At 37.2% G+C, this 20,500-nt stretch overlaps 1 protein-coding gene across 2 annotated transcripts in view; it reads left to right on the top strand.

Annotated features, from left to right (window-relative positions):
• The window catches only part of LOC116180225 (ribosomal protein S6 kinase alpha-5-like), a 69,322-nt gene that overhangs the window by 12,428 nt on the left and 36,394 nt on the right, over positions 1-20,500 (top strand). For both annotated transcript variants that reach the window (XM_031500114.1, XM_031500113.1), the window contains exon 2: positions 12,267-12,335. In XM_031500114.1, coding sequence (XP_031355974.1) covers positions 12,267-12,335 — 69 coding nt within the window. The remainder of the gene's footprint in view (positions 1-12,266; positions 12,336-20,500) is intronic.

Genomic DNA, 20,500 nt, shown 5'->3' with positions numbered 1-20,500 from the left:
TAATTTAGTTGGTCAAGATCAAGACAAATTTCAATTACCTATTAAAAAGGTCACAGTTTAAGTGTGTCACGAACGTAAGGTACATTTTCATGACTTAATTAAGGCAAAATCGCTCCCCTGTGCTAAGTGAAAGTCTAAAGAACGAGATAAGACTTATCTATCACAAGTACGTGTGTTTATTTGGCCGGATGAAGGCGCTTTACATATTCTCGAGATCGAATTTTTGCTTGCGAGCCCAACGGAGAATGAATCAGCTGATCGGTGCCTCGTGGCAGTTGTTTGCAACATTGCACAGGATGATTCAGAATAATTCACCGCAATATTTTTCTAAATTGTTTGTTTATTCCCGATAAGTTTATGGTAATCGGTTTTTGTAAACATGAAGGGGGATTACTCAACATTTCTTCCATTGTTGCAATAAACAATTTAGACTCTCCGAGTCACGTGTGACATGCGCACCGAAAAATGGATTGTTGAAAGTATTCATTTAAACTAACGGGTGATCAAAAAAGAATTGACGTCGAGTCGCCTTTGGAAGTTCAAGTTAAATTAATATGATTTGCCATGAAAACAAAAATTCCAAAGGTGACTCGACAGCAACTGTATTTCTAAACATTTCCAAAAATGAAATTAGAGCAATTAGGACAATTATTGGAAAAGTATGGTAGAGGGGAAGGCCTCGAAAAATAATTTAAAAAAACTTAATTGATAGGAATATTCTCGGGAATATTCCAAAGTAGGGAATTCGAGGAGCGTTTCCGAGGGCTAAACCGCAAAGGGAAGTAGGTGTAGGAATTCCGGCTGTAGGTGAAGCTTTGGTGGGACTCGAGCGCACGGATTTATTTCTATGACTGGACGAGATGAACACGTTTTGTCCACGTGCTTTTATAAGGGTTACTTTATATGCCATTTAAATTTAAATTAAATTGAAGTTACGAAATAAAAAAACCTAACAAATGTATTGTTTTATTCGAAAAGTAGTAAACCCGCCGCACTCGCGCCGTTGGCTGAAGCGCATTTTTCTCGCGTGACTTTCGAAGCGTGTAATACCAATATTTGAGGGGGATTTCCGAGGGGATTTCACACGGCAAAGAAATTTCTAAGGGGAATGAAGAGGAAGAGTGCTAAATCAGAAACGAAAGGCGTAAATATGATTGATTACATTCGTAGACATCACGTTCAACAGCGGACCTGCACGAGTACCGTTTCGTTAAAAGACCGGCGTAAGCCACTGTGAAGTTGGCCACGATAGATTGCCGATTGGCCGAAGACATCTGACGAATGACAGTGCCGTGCCAATTGTAATTCACATATAACGGCTCACATTCGATTTCCAGTAGGGAAATTTTTTGATACTTGCCTCGTATTAGAAACACGACTTTTAATCCGGCTCACATTCTTGAACTCGTTGAAATTGATATGCCGGCTCTGTTCCTTCTCGAGTCGGACGAGGAACAGACGGACGAACGAATTTTTTTCGAAAAATACCCCTAAAAATGAACTTATTGGATCCGATGAACCCCACCCCACCCGGTCTTTTCTAAATCAGTGTAGAATTTTGGTGTAGGTACACTAAAGCATGTTAATTTTTCAGAATTAGACTTTCCTAAATTTTTAGAATTTATTTTTAAATTTTATACACACAAAATTGTGCACAAAATTGGAAGTAGTTTACTCCGATGAGAAAATCACTGTCGAATTTTGGTGTACACTCCCTCGCTCTAGCCTTTTGTATTTTTTTAAGATTTTCGAACATTTTTTTAGAATTTTTTATAACAATTACTTTATACAAACAATATTTAGACTTTTCTAGAATTTTTTATCTCGTTTCTACAATTGTTAAAATTTTTTAGAATTTCGCTTAGGATTTTAGTATACACAAAATTTGAAGTGGATTACCCCTTGTTTTTTGCATGTTTACACCTGATAGGTTGTTCCTATTATTTTTAGAATTTTTTTCGAACGCAAATGCTCACACCATTATCATTTTATACAATGTTTAGAAATTTCTAGATTTTTTGTTAGTATTTAGAACTTTTAAATGTTAGTGTTGACAAAATATAAAGTAGTTTACCTTGAGGAGAAAATCACTGTAGAATGTTGGTGTACACTACTAGCATTTTGTAGAATTTTTTAGATTTTTCTAAAAAAAATTATTTTTCTTTAATTTGTCAGAATTTAGAATTTTTTTAAAACTAAGTATAGATTTTTTTAAGAATTTTCTTGAATTTTTTCAGATATTCTCGAATTTCCTGAGAATTTTTTCAGAACGCACGTGCACACAGAATCATTTTATACAATTTTTAGAGTTTTCTAGAATCTTTTAGATTTAGAACTTTTAAAAATTCTTTTAAAATTTAGTGTGCACAAAATTTGAAGTGGTTTATCCCGAAGAGAAAATCACTGTAGAATTTTGGTGTACACTACAGCATTTTGTAGAATTTTGTAATTTTTTTAGAATTATTTTATTAGAATTATCTAAATTTTTAGATATTTTAGAAATTTGTTTAGATTTTATAGATTTTTTAGAATTCTTTTCCAAACACACACGCACACTCATTTATACAATTTTTAGAATGTTCTAGAATTTTTTATCACGCTTTTTATAATTATTGGACTTTCGTAGTGTAGGCATGTATTTTTTTAAGTATATGCTATCTTTTTAGATTCAAATATACAGGGTGCTTCATTTTTAAAAAAATGAGGTCAGGTTCGAAAACTTTTTGAACTGAGCCCGTATACTTATTTTGAAAATCTTTTTTGGATCTATTTGAATCAATAGCGAATTTTTGAATTTCTTAGTGTTATATTTTTGAAGCATAATGCTATCGTTTTAGATGCACAGGGTGCTTCATTAAAAAAATGAGGTCGGGTCCGATAACTTCTTTAACTGACCCCGTATACTTACTATTTTGAAAATCTTTTTTGGATCTATTTGAATCAATAGCGATTTTGTAATTTCTTAGTGTTATATTTTTTAAGTATATGGTAACTTTTTGATTCAAATATACAGGGTGCTTCATTAAAAAAAATTAGGTCAGGTCCGATAACTTTTTAACTGACCTCGTATACTTATTTTGAAAAGCTTTTTTGGATATATTGTGTTTTTTGAAGTATATGCTATATTTTTAGATTCAAATATACAGCGTGCTTCATTAAAAAAATTATATACTTATATACTTATTTTGAAATTCCTTTTTGCATCTATTTGAATCAATAACGAATTTTTTTAATCTCTTAGCCTTATATTTTTGAAGTGTATGCTATCTTTTTAGATTCAAATATACAGGGTGCTTCATTAAAAAAAAGGTCAGGTCCGATAACTTTTTTAACTGACCTCGTATACTTATTTTGAAAATGTTTTTGGATCTATTGTGTTCTTTGAAAATATCTGGGCGCCATTTAACAAAATGAGGTTAGGTCCGATAACTTTTAACTGACCCCGTATACTTTTTTTTAAATTTCTTGGGTTTTATTTTTGTAGTATATGCTATCTTTTTAGATTGAAATATACGGAGTGCTTCATTAAAAAAATTACGTTAGTTCCGCTAACTTTTTAACTGACCCTGTATACTTATTTTGAAAATCCTTTTTGGATCTATTTGAATCAATACCGAATTTTTTTTAATCTCAGCGTTATATTTTTGAAGTATATGCTATCTTTTTAAATTCAAATATACAGGGTGCTTTATTAAAAAAATGAGGTTAGATCTGATAACTTTTTTAAATGACCCATATACTATTTTTCGAATTTTGAAAATCGTGTTTGGATTTATTTGAATCAATAGCGATTTTTTTTTAATATCTTAGTGTTATATTTTTGAAGTATATGTTATCTTTTTATATTCAAATATACAGGGTGCTTCATTAAAAAAATTACGTTAGTCCCGCTAACTTTTTAACTGACCCCGTATACTTATTTTGAAAATCCTTTTTGGATCTATTTGAATCAATAGCGAATTTTTGGAATTTCTTAGTGTTATATTTTTGAAGTATTATGCTCTCTTTTAAATTCAAAATACAGGGTGCTTCATTAAAAAAATGAGGTTAGGTCCGATAACTTTTTTAACTGACCCCGTATACTTATTTTGAAAATCGTTTTTGGATTAAAAAGTCTAAAATGATTCAAAGAATACAAAAAAATTTTTAATATTTTTAAAGAATTTTCAAATTTCGATTTTACTATTTTAAGTTGAACCTGAGGTGTGACCCAAAAAGACCACATAACGTCATTTTTTTTGCGGTCCAGTGAGAAAAAAAATTGCACATCGGGTTATCATGTTATCAAGATATTCAATAAGCCTTTATTTTAAAATCGAACGCCCTGTATATCTTCAGATATTTGGAAACAAAATGAAATTCTCTCCTAACTTTGGTTGAATTTGGCGTTATAATATAACGTTTTGGTAGATCATATTAGGTCTAAAAACGCATATAAAGGTCCACTCAAACCGAAACAGAATCTGTTCCTGAGATACAGGGTGAAAACGGAAAGTTTTACTTTTTGAGATGTCATCATGTTTTAGTACCCATTCAAGATAGAAAAAAGATAAACACTGCTTGTTTTAGATGTTTTTACGTAAAATTCACTCGAAAATTCAGTGGCGTAGTCAAAAAATTGTTTGGGCCACCGTTTGTGAGATTTTACCCAAAGTTGTTTAAATGCAAGATCCTGTAAACGTCATTTCTTGCATTATTTTTTCCGACTACATGAACCAAAAATTTAAAAAAACCTTATTTTTTTACGATTTTTAAATAAATTTAAATTGTTCATTGTATCCATGGCGAGAGTCATGGTAATACGACCAATCAATAAAAATGGCCGATTGTAGAAACATGTCAATGTCAATGTTCAATATTGATTCAAAAGGGTTGAAAAAAGACTAAAAAAAATCTTCATAATTTGTTTGAATTTTTGTTTGTTTTTGAATCTGTTTTTGAATCGTTTGGATCTTTTGTACTTAGTACTTTCGTACTAAGAAAATCTATGGTCATTCTGAAATTGACATTTTTTGGTTTTCTCCCGTGTCTCTTAAACGAGCATATTTTGATGTTACCATTTTAAGTTTGACCTCGAGTTTGACCTACAAAGACCACATTGCGCCGATAGTACTTTTTTTATGAAAGAATTACGCAGATCACTACCCTATAGAAGTATCGAAAATGGGACACCCTGTACAACAAAGAAAACTACAAAATACCAAAAAAGGTTTGAAATGCGTTTTTTTTTAGTGACAAAAAGGGGCATCTTTATCCCCATTTACCTCACAGTTACGGAGCCACACGAATTTGAACCGCCCTGTACACTTGATATCTTCTGCGACTTGACTTATAGCGTGACGTTCACATTGTACCGGATTCTGTGTCGTCCATCTTACGGTTTGAGATCTTAGTGCTCAGGACCTTGTAACTAGGCTTGTTTCATTTACCCTTGTTTTTCAGTGACAAAGTAAAACGGAATTGCTAACTTCAACACGTTTACGTAATCTGCTGGAATGACGTTACATAAAACAATTTTATTAGTAATTTACGTTCGCAATTGATAAGTGTATAATAACCTTTTCTGCCGAGTGTATTCATCAATTAAGAATTTGCGTTGTGTCTTTTAGTAGTTTTCCTTTTACAAAGAGAAACAGCAAAATCTTTAACCTTAGCAAGGTTAAGGCGAACTATAATGCAATGAGATAACGTGCCGCCGATTTTTATTCCTCCCGTTAATGACAATTATAAATAGTAATAATAGTTACCAAATACACTGCTAAGTGTTGGAACGTACACAATGTGTAAGTGAGCCATGATTTCGACCTTGTCGGTATATCTAAGTAGAATTCAAGGCCTCGAAAAGCATCTCTAGTAAACAGCCACGAGCAGTAGGCTGTCCTCTCTCAATATAGAATCTCGTCTTATAAATAGATAATGTGTCGTCGATAACAATAATTAGCGGTACTGCACAATTCGGATGGGTTAACAAACCAAAATCGGGAGGCGCTCGACCGTTGCGAAAGCCGCTCTTACGTAACTTTAATCGTTTCCATCTTGTAGGAATTGATAGTTGGCAGGGGCCCGACCCCCGATAAGATAACCCCCACCCGTTTCAGTGGCAGATCTCCCTTCTCTAGGCGTATGGAAACACTTCGATCTTTTGCATCAGCCAAGGCGGACTGATGCAATTTTATTATTCATGGATTCATTTGTGGGAAAATTGCAATAGAACAATTCACACGTCTGTCCGGTGTAACTTTCGAAAGATCACCTCGCGCAAATGTCCCGCGCTTAGTTTCGGTGGCTGCGCCTCCTCGCCTCGCTCAAATATCCCGCTCCGGGTTGGGACATATGCTCGCTCAAATTGTCTCACTTCCGGATGGAAAGACTCTATTAATCTTTGCCAACAAGCCGATGCGTTTGTTAGCCCAAATGGCATGCGTTTAAAATGATAAAACCCAGAACCCAGAAACCTAGGAAAGATTTTTGAAGAACTTCCGACTGTTTAACAACATGAGCTTAGGTCCGACAACTTTTTTAACTGACCCCATATGCTTTTTTTAATTTCTTGGGTTCTATTTTTGTGGTATATGCTATCTTTTTAGTATGAAATATACAGGGTGCTTCATTAAAAAAAATTAAGTTAGTCCCGTTAACTTTTTAACTGACCTCGTATACTTATTTTGAAAATCTTTTTTAGATCTATTTGAATCAATCGCGAATGTTTTGAGTTTCTTAGTGTTATATTTTTGCAGTATATGTTATCTTTTTAAATTTAAATATACAGGGAGCTTCATTTCAAAATGTGGTTAGGTCCGATAACTTTTTTAACTGACCCCGTATACTTATTTTCAAAATCTTTTTGGATTAAAAAAAGTTTAAATGATTCAAACAATACAAAAAATTAAATTTTTTTAATATTTTATGTCGATCTTGCTCAAATTATCCACCGCGAAGCGTATCTAACATTGTGGTGACATATGGTAGTGGGTAAGCGTCTTTTTTTGGTAACTCGGTTTAGGGTCCTAAACTATCCTGATTGTCAATCGCAAAAACTTCATTGGGAAACATTTTTGAAGAACTTCCGACTACTTAACAACATGAGGTTAGGTCCGATAACTTTTTTAACTGACCCCGTATACTTATTTTGAAAATCCTTTTTAGATCTATTTGAATCAATAGCGAATGTTTGGAGTTTCTTAGTGTTATATTTTTGAAGTATATGCTATATTTTTAAATTCAAATATACAGGGTGCTTCATTAAAAAATGAGGTTAGGTCCGATAACTTTTTTAACGGACCCCGTATACTTATTTTGAAAATCTTTTTGGATTAAAAAAGTTTAAATGATTCAAACAATACAATAAAATTTTTTAATATTTTATGTCGATCTTGCTCAAATTATCCACCGCGAAGCGTATCTAACATTGTGGTGACATATGGTAGTGGGTAAGCGTCTTTTTTTGGTAACTCGGTTTAGGGTCCTAAACTATCCTGATTGTCAATCGCAAAAACTTCATTGGGAAAGATTTTTGAAGAACTTCCGACTACTTAACAACATGAGTTTAGGTCCGCTAACTTTTTTAACTGACCCCGTATACTTTTTTTTAATTTCATGGGTTCTATTTTTGTAGTATATGCTGTCTTTTTAGATTGAAATATACAGGGTGCTTAATTAAAAAATTAAGTTAGTCCCGTTAACTTTTTAACTGACCTCGTATACTTATTTTGAAAATCCTTTTTAGATCTATTTGAATCAATAGCGAATGTTTGGAGTTTCTTAGTGTTATATTTTTGAAGTATATGCTATCTTTTTAAATTCAAATATACAGGGTGCTTCATTAAAAAATTAGGTTAGGTCCGATAACTTTTTTAACTGATCCCGTATACTTATTTTGAAAATCGTTTTTGGATTAAAACAAGTTTAAATGATTCAAACAATACAAAAATTCAAAATTTTTAATATTTTATGTCGATCGTGCTCAAATTATCCACCGCGAAGACTATCTAACATTGCGGTGACATATGGTAGTGGGTAAGCGTCTTTTTTGGTAACTCGGTTTAGGGTCCTAAACTGTCCTGATTGCCAATCGTAAAAACTTCGTTAGGAAAGATTTTTGAAGAATTTCCGACTATTCTCAATTAGTTTCAAAAATGACTACAACTTATGAAACATTTTCAAAGGAAAACCACTCGTATCCAACATTTTGGAAACGATCACTTTTTGAAAATTCAACTACCCCCATCTTGAGCATCCCCAACCCATCTCCCATTACTCTAAATTCGAACTTTTAAGACACATTAAGAGCCGTCTTGGAAAGTCTCCAGGAGCTTCCAGAGATCAGAGACAGCCAATCTTTGATGTATTGTTTAAGTAAGTAGGTACCACGAGTTTCTAAGAAAGAGTCTTCGAGAGTCGCGGTAATCTTTAATGGTGTAACGAATATTTTAGAAATCTAGAGACATCGGGGCGCCATCATGTCGGTAAAAGATTTAAGTGACCGTCGATAAGAACGCATTCTTTCCTTCTAGACTATTCGAGAATGTTCCGCGATTTTTTCTAGAAACTTCATTTGATATATAAGCAAATTGAATTATGTTTAAAGGCAGTTCCAATATCGATGTCGAAGTGATTATTAGAGATGTTCGCGGTCGTATGTGATATGATACAGCAGTGCAATCCGGAAAAAATGCAAACAATTGACGTTAAGATATACAGGATGTGGCATTAAAAAAATACCAACTTCGGGTCAAATCTCAGAAAAAGTAGTCGAAAATTTTTTACGCCAATGGATTCTACGTAAAAATATCTAAAATAAACAGTTTTTACCTTTTTCATCTTACATAGGTAGTAAGATGAAGCTTCTGGCATGAGATTCTAACAATCCTTTAATGCTCTTCAAAAGAAACTTCTTAAAGGCCAAATGAAGGGTTCTAAAAGCCTTTAGAAGACCTTTATAGTTGCATTGAAGCTTCTGGAATGAGACTCCAAAGATCCTTGAATGCCCTTCAAAACAAACCTTTAAAAAAGGGTAAATGATTTCGAAAGAGCCCGTAAGTGTTATAAAAGTCTTTCGAAGACCTTTATAGTTTCATTGAAGCTTCTGTCATGAGATTCTAAAATCCTTAAAGGCTCTTCAAAACAATTCTCTTACAGGGTAAAAGATTTCTAAAGGTCCCCTAAGGATTCTAAAAGCCTTTGAATGCCTTTATAGTTTATTGAAGTTTCTGGCATGAGATTCTAAAAATCCTTCAATGCTCTTTAAAACAAATCTCTTACAGGATACAGGATTTCTTAAGGCCTCTTAAAGGTTCTAAAAGCCTTTGAATGTTTATAGTTTCATTGAAGCTTCTGACATGAGACTCTCAAATCTTTGAATGCTCTTCACAACAACCTCTTAAAGGGTAAGAGATGTCTAAAGGCCCCTTCAGGGTTCTAAAAGCCTTGGGAAGACATTTTTATGAAGCCTCTGGGAATGAGACTCCAGAAATCCTTGAATACTCTTCAAAACGAACCCTTCCTAAAGGGTAAAGGAATTCTAAGGGCCCATTAAGGGTTCTAGAAGACTTTTATAGTTTTATTGAAGCCTCTGGAATAAGACTCTAAAATCCTTGAATGCTGTTCACAACAACCTCTTAAAGGGTAAAACATTCTTAAAGACCCTTTAAGGGTTCCAAAAGCCGTTAGCAGACATTCTTAGTTTTATTTAAGCTTCTAGAACGAGACTTTAAAATTCCTTGGATGCTCTTCAAAGCAAATCTCTCATGGGGCAAATGATATCTAAAGGCCCCTTAAGGGTTCAAAAGCCCTTGGAAGAATTTTATAGTTTCATTGAAGCTTCTGGAACGAGATTCTAAAATTCTAAGAGATTCTAAAAGCCCTTGGAAGAGTTTTGTAGTTTCATTGGTTCTTCTGGAATGAGACTAATAATTCTGGAATGCTCTTCAAAACAAACCTCTTAATGGGTAACATATTTTTAAAAGTCCCTTAAGATTCTAAAAGCCTTTAGAAGACCTTTATAGTTGCATGGAAGCTTTTGGAATGAGACTCTTAACACCCTTGAATGCTCTTACAGGGTAAACGGCTTCTAAAGGCCTCTTAAGGGTTCTAAAAGCCTTTGAATGCCTTTATAATTTCATTGACTAAACTAAACATCTTTGAATGCTCTTTAAAACAAATCTCTTACACGATACAGGATCTCTGAAAGTCCCTTAAGGGTTTTAAAAGCTTTTTGAATACTTTTATAGTTTCGTTGAAACTTTTGGAATGAGACCCTAAAAATCCTTAAATGCTCTTAAAAACGAAACAGTTTAAAGGGATTATAAAGGCCCCTTAAGGGTTTTTAAACCCTTTGAAAGCCTTTATAGTTTCATTGGAGCTTCTGGAATCAGACTCTAAAAATCCTTGAATGCTCTTTACAACAAATCTCCGCAAATCTCTTACAGGGCAAAGGATTTCTAGAGGGGCCTTAAGGGTTATCAAAGCCTTTTGGTCTTATAGTTTTATTGAAGCTTCTGAAATGAGACTCTAAAATCTTTGAATGTTCTTCATTCACATCAACCTCTAAAGGGTAAATGATGTCTAAAGGCCCCTTAAGGGTTCTAAAAGCCTTTGGAAGATAGTTTTATTGAAGCTTCTGGGAATGAGACTCTAGAAATGCTCTTCAAAACAAACCTCCTTAAGGGTAAACGATTTCTAAGGGTCCATTAAGGGTTCTAAAAGCCTATAGAAGACTTTTATAGTTCCATTGACAATTCTGGAATGAGACTTTAAAGTCCTTGAATGCTGTTCACAACAACCTCTTAAAGGGTAAAACATTTCTAAAGGCCGCTTAAGGGTTCCAAAAGCTTATATATAATATTATAATAGTTTTATTGAAGCTTCTAGAACGAGACTTGAATGCTCTTCAAAGCTAACCTCTCAAGTGGCGAATGATGTCTAAAGGTCCCTTAAGGGTTCCAAAAGCCTTTAGCAGACATTGATAGTTTTATTGAAGCTTCTAGAACGAGACTTTAAAAATCCTTGAATGCTCCTCAAAGCTAACCTCTCAAGGGGCAAATGATGTCCGAAGATTAAATTTTTTTTTTACATGGAAATTCTCTGTTCGGCTTTTATCACCGTCTTATTAAGCACAAAAATACGGGCAACCTTGTATAAAGTATTTTAAAAGTTCTCGGTTTTCGAAATATGCATTGGCTATATAGTGTGTTCGAGATGAGAGGGTCTGCTCGGTATCTTATTGAGCGAGATACGAAAAATTTGCCAAATATGCATATTTTTATATGTGACGTAAATATCGATCCGATCGTATATTGGAACTATGCGATATCTAAAAATAGGGGGTTTCCATTTGAAAAACATTTCATTAGTTTTTGAACCCCCTGTATTTAATCAAAATATCAACACAGTTGATTAAAGAGGAAAGAAATGGGCGATTATGGTTTGAGGTGCAAACGCTATGTGAAATCAGAAATGTATATTACAATCTAAAAATATCATCCAAAGGGTGTTTCGTTTCAAATAAGAAGGTTGTCATCAACTACCGATATAAGCGGAAGACAAATGTTGAAAATATTCCGAGACCTCCTTTTTGAAGTATAGAAGGCCGGTATTTGGTGGGACACCCTGTATTGTTAATGCGTAAATATAGAATGAGTCAATAAAAGTAAGCGGTGTTTAAAATACGTGCTAATAAATAATAATAAACAGAAGTTGTCTCAATAGTGATCCTTGAGGAACTCCACTAGTGCGAAGATAACTAGCCGAGATTTCGGTTTATATTAAACACATAAAACAAAGCGATCTCTGTTAAGAAGTCGAGCCATGCATGCATGAATTGGAGGTGGCTATGACTCGCCGGATCCAGTTTCATTCCAACCAAAGTATGCACGTTACTTCCGGGTGTCGTTCACCCTCGCCGTACAGAACTAAAGCTCTCCTCGTGAAACAAATACACAACGGTACGCCGCCCGCCCGCCGCCTGCTCGTCCCATTCAACGCCGAAGAATGCGCACGCTTAACTGTATCTCATTTGAAGCTCTTTTCAACACCGGCCATATTTAAAAATGCCACCTCCATTGAGAAGACCCCGCGTGTTTCGAATTACATAAAAAATATCTGTTAACTGTGTCAATGTTAGGTCAACCGGCGAGGTCGGTCGTATGACCAAACCGAATCAGGTGCGCACACTTTTTTTGCGTAAGAGCACTTTCCATCACGCGAAAGTTAGCGTTTTTTTTTGGGTAAAGCAATAAAAAGTGTAATCTCTTTTTTTTCTGTTGCAGTAAACCTCTCCGGCCTCGGGCGCGTCGATATGTCCAATTTTGAACTTCTGAAGGTGCTGGGAACTGGAGGTAAGTGTCTCGCTCGACGAACGCACGCAACCTTGCCCCAAAGCCGACCGAAACTCTTTTCTTTTCGCATCCGCGGGACCGTTAACTTTAGGCTTCAAGGTGATCACCCCGTGCAGGTACCGTTTTCGACACCGGAACAGTTTTCTCCTCAATTTCCACAGCGCTTTTTATCCGTCATTTTCTAATTCTAGTTCAGTCGACCTACATTTACAGCTCGACGGCCGTAACTGCGGTTGTTTAGAAAATGCGTGACATGTTTTTTTTTGTTCTCTATTACCCACTCGCGATTGAGGTGATTATTGCCTAAAATTCGCAAGCGTCGTTAGACAAGTAGGCCGCTGGGATATGCTCGAAAATATACCCGAATCGAAATCCTGGAAGAATCGGTAAAGCCAGTAGATAGATTGAACGCGCACGGGCCCACTTTGAAACCCCGGGGCACTCCTTTGCGCAGTAATAAACGTCCCTTTGCGTCGGCAACTGATAACTTTCAATCCTTTTCTAATCCGAATTAAATTTTATGCGTTTCGTGATGCCAGGTGGTTCCTTTGGACTCGAAAATTTTACCATTGAACATCAGATGTCTTCAAGGCGTGTAATAAAGGGAATTTTACTTAATTTTTCGGATATTAATCCCTTGGTCTGTGAAAGTTCTCGGAATCTCTTGGCAATTTCTTGGAATTTTTATTAAAAATGGGGAATGTTTAAATCTCTAGGAATTATCTTGAGTTTTTGTGCATTTCAGACAGCTAGCTATTAGAGAAAGGAAGGAATCTGAAGGACTAAAAGCGACTCCTAAGGATCTTAAAAGGTTTTAACGAATTTTGAGGACTCATAAGAGCTGTTAGATTACCATCTCGAAGCGTGTTAAAGGGTCTCAAAGACCCTAAAGACTCTAAAAGCTTCCAAGAAGCTTCTTGGACTCTTCTGGAGACTTTTTTTAAGGAACTCTTTAAGACGGCTCTTTAGGGAATCTTAATCGTCTGAAAGGCTCTCCAAGATTCGACATTTCAAAATAAATGTATAGAAAAAGGGTGACTTTGGGAAATCGGATCTCATCGACACCAAATGTTAGGATGACCTCACAGGCTGCGGAGAAACGTCCTCCATAGCCACGTCCTGAAACCAGGATTGTGCTTCTTAGGGCGCGTGAAGATGGTGACCGGGTCATCTAGGAGCCCATATCACACAGCCATCACCTTGGTTGCCCTGCTTATGAACTTTCAGAGACGCGTCATCCGACGAAAGCCATAATGTACCTCGACTGAGGCTCCATGAGTCCTCCATCTCCGTGACGATGGCCGCCCTGAGCCCCGTCGCACTGACTTGCCTATACATTTGTGATACACCCTCAACTTTGGGTGCTCCAGAACTTCTAGACTTGTATTCGGGCTGCCCTGAGCCAGACTTTGGATTGCTCCCCTCCGATCTCAGACGCTTGGTCCTTGACGTCGACTTGTCTCCGTGAGCCAACGACACAGCCTTGGGGTTTGGCTCGAAGATTTACCTGGCTTCCTGGCCATCGCCTTCTGAGCGCAAGTCCTATGAATGAATATGAGCTGACTCACTACCGGGTACTTGAATAAGACCCTGCTTTGGAGCCTGCCCCCTTACAGGACCCCTTTGGAGGGCCCGGATGTATACGCATCCCCCTAACCGCAATCCGGTGACGGTCCCGCTGGGTACCTAGTCCCCACTTATCACCTTTAGATTGTGTTTAATAGACTTTCCCACGACCTTCTATGTCGTTTCTAGACGACGAAATTTTGGGACGAGCCCTGGAAAGCCGCTAGAGGGTTCTAGTCCTAGAACTCTGCGAAAACCGCTTACGGCAACTTTTAGGAGTCCTCCCAAGTACTTAAAACACGCTTTCCAGAGCAAGGCGAGTCTAAGGAAGTTCTGGAAAGTACCTATGCAATTCTGAAAATGATCCGGAAGAGGCTAAAGTAAGTGATTTCTTGCGTCTTTTCTAGGGCTTAAGGCGAGCTGGTGTTGTAGCTCTGTTATTTTTTTAGTCAATAGTTTCTGGCTACAGCATGGTTTATAGCGCCAGTCCGTCGCGAGATAAGGCAGAATTAATGTGTTGTACGTGACCAAACTCCTAATTTAGAATCCGATCATATTCAGCGCACGTGAACTACCGAAGCAAAGGTTTTCGGTTACAGAGGTTTCTGGCAAATTGCTTTTCTGAAAGTGAAATTGTTGAAAGAAGATGAATTCTGTTGGCGGAACGAATAAATATGGCCGTTGGAACCGATGTCTCCATTTTGAAGACGTGTTTGTAGGTTGAAAAAGTGGGTATTAAGTCCATAGATTAGAGAGGTGCGCCGAAGTCGACCAAAGTTAGTCGGATCAAGTAATACAATAACCATAGGGTGCGGAAGTGGAGGAAAAAAATGAGAATGATAACTATATACAACAGAGAATGAATGAAAGAGTTAAACAAGTATAAATTGTGCACAACTCTTGTGCAGATAAAGCGCATTTTTTTAACCGAAATAGCTTTTGTTTTGACATCACCAATCTCTCTCGCCCTTTGTGAGTACCCTCTTCCGGCAATTCGTTCTTGAGGTATAAGGGAATATATCCGATCATAACAAGAGGTCGATGAGGAGGGTTATGGTTGGAAAAAATTAATTCCTTTCGTTGAGACCTTTCATAAAAGTACCATGAAGGATAAAAGTAGTTCCAACCCCCCCCTCCCCCTCCACCTCGTACTTTGATAAGAGGACAGAAAGAAGGGCAGTAGTTGGTTGAAAACGGTTCCTTTCGTTGAGACCTTTAATTAGAATACAATGAGAGACCTTTCACTAGCATACCATGAAGGGTAGAACATGTGTTTAACCCCCCCCCTCGCTCTAAACTTTAACTTGGCACCACTAAGGCATGCGTATGCAAAATCTGGGACCAATGGTTGTCGTATGTAAAAGTTATGCACGGGAAATAATTCGTGGGGGGGGGGGGGCTTTTAGACAGCTAAATTTATTGGCCGTCTGGCACACCTTCAAGATATAGGCTACCTACTGCAAAAGTTCCAGGACTCTAGGACGTAGAATTAGTTGAACACGGTAGAAGTGGGTCCGGATGGACGGACAAAACGCAAACAATAGCATATTTTTTTTTATTCTTAAGAAATGTGCTAAAAATAAAATAGAAAATGTGGTAGATGGAAGTAAAAAGGGGGGGCTAAGTGCTAGAACAGGGAATAAAGGAAATGGGTAGAAATGACAAGAGGAACATAAGGTTCAAGAGATAAAGAATGCAACGAAGAGGGAGAATTGTGACTGAAGTTTTAAACGAAAATATGGAGGGGGATAGCGATGGACAATACTCATATGTGGAACGAAGAGGAAGGGCGGTAATTGGTTACACAATATGAAACAAGTATAAATTGTGCACAACTCTTGGGCAGATAAAGCGCATTTTTTTAAAATCGAAATAGCTTTTATTTTGACATCACCAATGGATATATTTCTTCCAGACGTCTCAATCGCCCTTTGTGAGTACCCTCTTCCGACGATCCTTTCTTGAGGTATAAGGGAAAATATCCGATCACGATAAGAGGTCGAGGAGGAGGGCTATGGTTGGTAGAAATTAATTCCTTTCGTTGAGACCTTTCATTAGAGTACCATGAAGGATAAAACTAGTTCCACTCCTCCCTCCAGCCCGTCCTCTGATAAGATGGCAGAATGAACGGCTGTAGTTGGTAGAAAACGGTTCTTTTCGTGAAGACCTTTAATTAGAATACCATAAAGGGTAGAACATGTGCTTACCCCCCCCCCCCCCAAATTTTCTAAAGTTTAATTTGGCACCAATAAAGACATGCATATACAAAATCTAAGACCAATTGGTTGTCGTATTATGTAAAAGTTATACACGTTTTACTTTCAAAAACAGCATCTCAGGAAATAATTAGTGTGGGGGGGGGGGGGCTTTTAGACAGCGAAATTTGATTGCCGTCTGGCACACCTTCAAGGTATAGGCCACCTACTGCAAAAAAATCCAGGACTGTAGGACCATTCCCCTAGAAGTAGTTCGAAACGGCAGAAGTGGGTCCGGACGGACGGACGGACAAAACGCAAACAATAGCACATTTTTTTTAATTCTTAAAAAATGCGCTAAAAAATAAAACAGAAAATATGGTAGATGAAAGGAAGGGGGAGGGGCTTAATCTAGAACAGGGAATAAAGGAAAATGGGTAGAAATGGAAGGTTGGTAATTGATTATAATACGAAAAATATAAATAGTGGAAGAAATAAACGATTGTTATGTAGCAGAAAAGGATAGAAATGAGTCTAAAAGGGAAAGATCTAAAGGCGAAGCAGTGGAAACATATTATGGAGAGTATTAAAAATGCAATAACGTGGGAACAGGTGAATGAAGGGAAAGGGAGAGATAAAAGAAGTGTACAGCAGAGAGAAACAGATGCGGAACAATGACGGAGAAAGAAAGAAAAGGAGAGATGAGAAAACAGAAAAAAAAGTACAAAACAAAATGTAAGGAAAAAATGTGAAACAAATATGAAGAAGAAATCAGGGAAATAAAAACAGAAGAGGGCTTGGGGAAGCGGATAAACAGAGGGAAATGGGAAAATAGATATCAATTTAAATGACAGAATCGAAGAGTTCTATGGAGGGACCAGAAGCAGGGTAAAGATAGGAGGGGAGTCTTTTTACGTAAGTGATATGAAGAAAATATCAAGACAGGGTCAACGTGGAGGAGTCGTAGTGGGAAGAAGAAGATATGGTCCCTGGCATACGCGGACGACACAGTAATAATGGCAACACAGATGAAGGAAATGATGGGAAAAATTGACAGATATTGGGAGGGGGGGGGGGGGGCGGGTACTTAGGATACCAGATGTAACGAAACAGGAGGAAACGGAGAAGATAAGGAACGCAGTTCAGTAAGATTCGAGGGAAAGAGAATTGTCAAGGATGAACACAAAAGGAAACGAAGAAGAAATAGTGTGAAAGGAATGGATACGGATGGACAGAGGTCGAAAGGAGAGAAATATGGAAAAGGATGGAGGATCAAGGAACAACCCGCAGCAACAGAGAAGGAATTGAGCAGTCACGAGTAAACAGAAGATACAAAGAGCTGGTAATGGAGGGGGTACTGAATACCTAAGCGAACTTCGAACGCGGAAACTGAGGAGAGAAGAAAGGAAACGCAGACTATGTGGAGAGAAAGAGGAAGATGACCATCTGATACTGTAAGAAGCTCAAATTTACGATATCTTATCTGTTATCCTTATCGCACGGATTTCCACTGAAACGCTGTAAATACTCAGTGCCATTCGAGGTGCTTGTACCAAGGCTATTCCATTTTTTGCGATACCGCCAATTTTCCTCCTCGTCCGCCCACCAGCACTTCACCTACCGTGTTGCATTCAACCTTTGATGCTCTCAACGTTAATTTTGGAACAAAGTCGAACAGAAATAGCGACTCACTCGATACCTTGCCTCTAAAATTAGGCCATTTAATCGAGCGAGTTTGGGAAAACGCGAGGTAAATAAACACGGTTTTCCGCTCAAGGCCGCCTTTTTCTCGCCGCGACATTGAAAAAAGGTAACCTTGCTTTTTGTTGTACACGAGCGTCGTTATGGAAATCGATGCAGCCCTTGGTCTCATCAAACCGAGTGCCTTTGTACGAAAACAATAAAAATCGGGGTCGCGCCCCACTTTGCGTTTTTGGCAATATTTTCGTCCTGACCGGCTTAATTTATTAAATTGGCGCGAGTAGGATATAAATTCGGTGTCCTAATTAGGCGAGTGTCATTGCACCTAACAGATGTTTCCCTCAAGATGGTAGGCGTGAAGGATTGTGATTAGAATTAAAAAACAAAGAGCAGCTGATCGTATGAAAATTCAAATTTTCTTCCACTCAAGTTAACGACCGTATAAGGTCGCACGTTACCCTCCTGGTTAATCACCTGTCTCCCATTCCCGAATTTAACTCCTGTGTGACCCTATCGGGTGTCTACGAACTCGCGAAAAATTCGATACGCTGCAATGTATTATTTTGCACTTTCGCACCATGAGAGGTGAATAGCTTCGTTTGAAAAATGCGCAATTTTGTCGCGTTTAAGTGAAGGTTATAAGTAGGTACGACGAATTTGGCAGATCACGCAGGTCCTTTGTTTTCCATTTTTATAGCAATCTCGTTTGACACATGGCCGTTTTACGTTAACTTGGGATGAGTTTTAGCGAATATTTTCAACTGTCATCCCATTGTTTTCATTATCTGCCAATTTGACGATTATAACCCTTGTGAACAGTCAGAAATTTAGGACTAGAGGACTCAAACTCCAAGGAAGATCCCAGTTTTCTTTCATCTCAATAAACCATAATTCTAAAACTACAAGATTCAAACCTCAAAGTGAAATTTTCATGTTTAAGGACCGGTTTTCCATCTTTCAGTTTGGCTGACAGTCAATTTCCAGGGAAACTTGAAACAATAAAACCTGCCCCAAGTGTCAAAATAGTCTGCGTCCTTTCTTTTCTCTACTTCTCCCTTCCTCTCTCCTCATTGCCGCATCTGAACTCCCTGAGATATTTCGGCACCCCCTTCATTATCAGCTCCTTTTAACTTCGTTTCCTCGTGAATTCTCTCTCTTCTTTGCTCCTTTTTGTAAGTTCTTCTTCCATCCGTTTGCCGACTTCTCTCCTCCTTACAACCTCTACATCTACCCATCGGTATCTATTTCTTTCATAACATTTTTATCTTGCTATTTCAAATTTTGGAGACCTGAAAGAGGGGGTGGGGGAGGGGCGGATCTCAACGTGACCTGAGGAAATCGTTCTAAAACCTTGAAAACGAACCTCTTTGATGTTGCAGGACCCTCGTCGTGCTCTACCCCATCATTTTCTAAGTGATCTTCCATCTCACCCATCAATTCGTTGCCGAGGTCCTCCTCTAATGGATGAGGGGCGATGAATGCATCCTCCTCAACAGGAGCACGCCAAGTCCTGCTTTTGACAAGTGCACCCATGTCCATTCAATTAGCCTCCCCACCAACAAATATTTTGTACCGGGTGATCCAATAAGATTGTTCCTCGGTTATATCTCAAGAACCGTTCGTCATATGAATTAGGGGTAAAAAAAATTATTGGGTAAATTGGTTATGAAGAATCTGGAAAATATTTTCAAGTTCTAAAAATGACCAACAGAGGGCGTAAGTGCAATCTTAAATTTTAAAATTGCAGTCTTTAAATTTCGCGTAATAAACTAAAAACTTTTTTGTACATTTTTAAAGAAAAGTTTATCTGTCATTTTCGTAAAAACAAAAACTCATTTATTTCAAAAACAAAGATGGCGTGGAGCGTTCAATTGTTTTTGCAATAACCTGCTTTAACTTCTTAACCGTTTGACCGATTTTAACAAATTTGGTATGGTTGAAAAGAGCATTCCTTTGGCAATGAGAATCAACCAAAATATAGTTAATTTAGTTGAATCCTTCTCCGCCAGGGGGCTAGTTTTGACACTAGGATCCAAAATCCTAAAAAAGCAAATGGATTTATGAAAAAGTAGCCAAATAACACCCAAAGAGGCCAGTGAAAACCGTTTTTCAAAATCTCGTTCCTAACCTCAAACATTGGGAAAATGAGATTAATTCATTAATAAATAAAAATGCTTAAATTGTATCTTATTTGACGTATTTCCGGTATTTGTCGATGGCGCGAAAGATTGTTTGAAAAAGGACCCTACACTTTTAGGTAGGCCTTGGAAAATTAAACAAATGAAACACGATGCATGATAAAATAATAACAGCCGTAATTTGTAAATTATTCTGCTGTGTTTACATTCAGAAAGTGCAGTTTTTTGAATTTGTAATCTTTTCTAAAATGCCGATTTCTAACCACGAAGCATTTAATATGCTGGCGATATATTTTGAGTATATTTTTAAAATTCGACCATCGCCGCCCGCATCTTCGATTTGCGTTATCCGAATCGACCACAAACCATCGCCGCCAGCATATTAAATGGTTCTTGGTTAGAAATCGGCATTTTAGAATAGATTACAAATTCAAAAAACTGCACTTTCTGAATATAAACACAGCAGAATAATTTACAAATTACGGCTGTTATTATTTTATATTTTTATAATGCATCGTGTTTCACTTGTTTAATTTTCCAATGCCTACCTAAAAGTCTAAGGTCC

Source organism: Photinus pyralis, unplaced genomic scaffold (genome assembly GCF_008802855.1).
Source record: "Photinus pyralis isolate 1611_PpyrPB1 unplaced genomic scaffold, Ppyr1.3 Ppyr1.4_LG9, whole genome shotgun sequence".
Taxonomy (NCBI): Eukaryota; Metazoa; Arthropoda; class Insecta; order Coleoptera; family Lampyridae; genus Photinus; species Photinus pyralis.
Note: the sequence above shows the minus strand (reverse complement) of the source record. Positions and strands in the feature narration are given on the sequence as shown.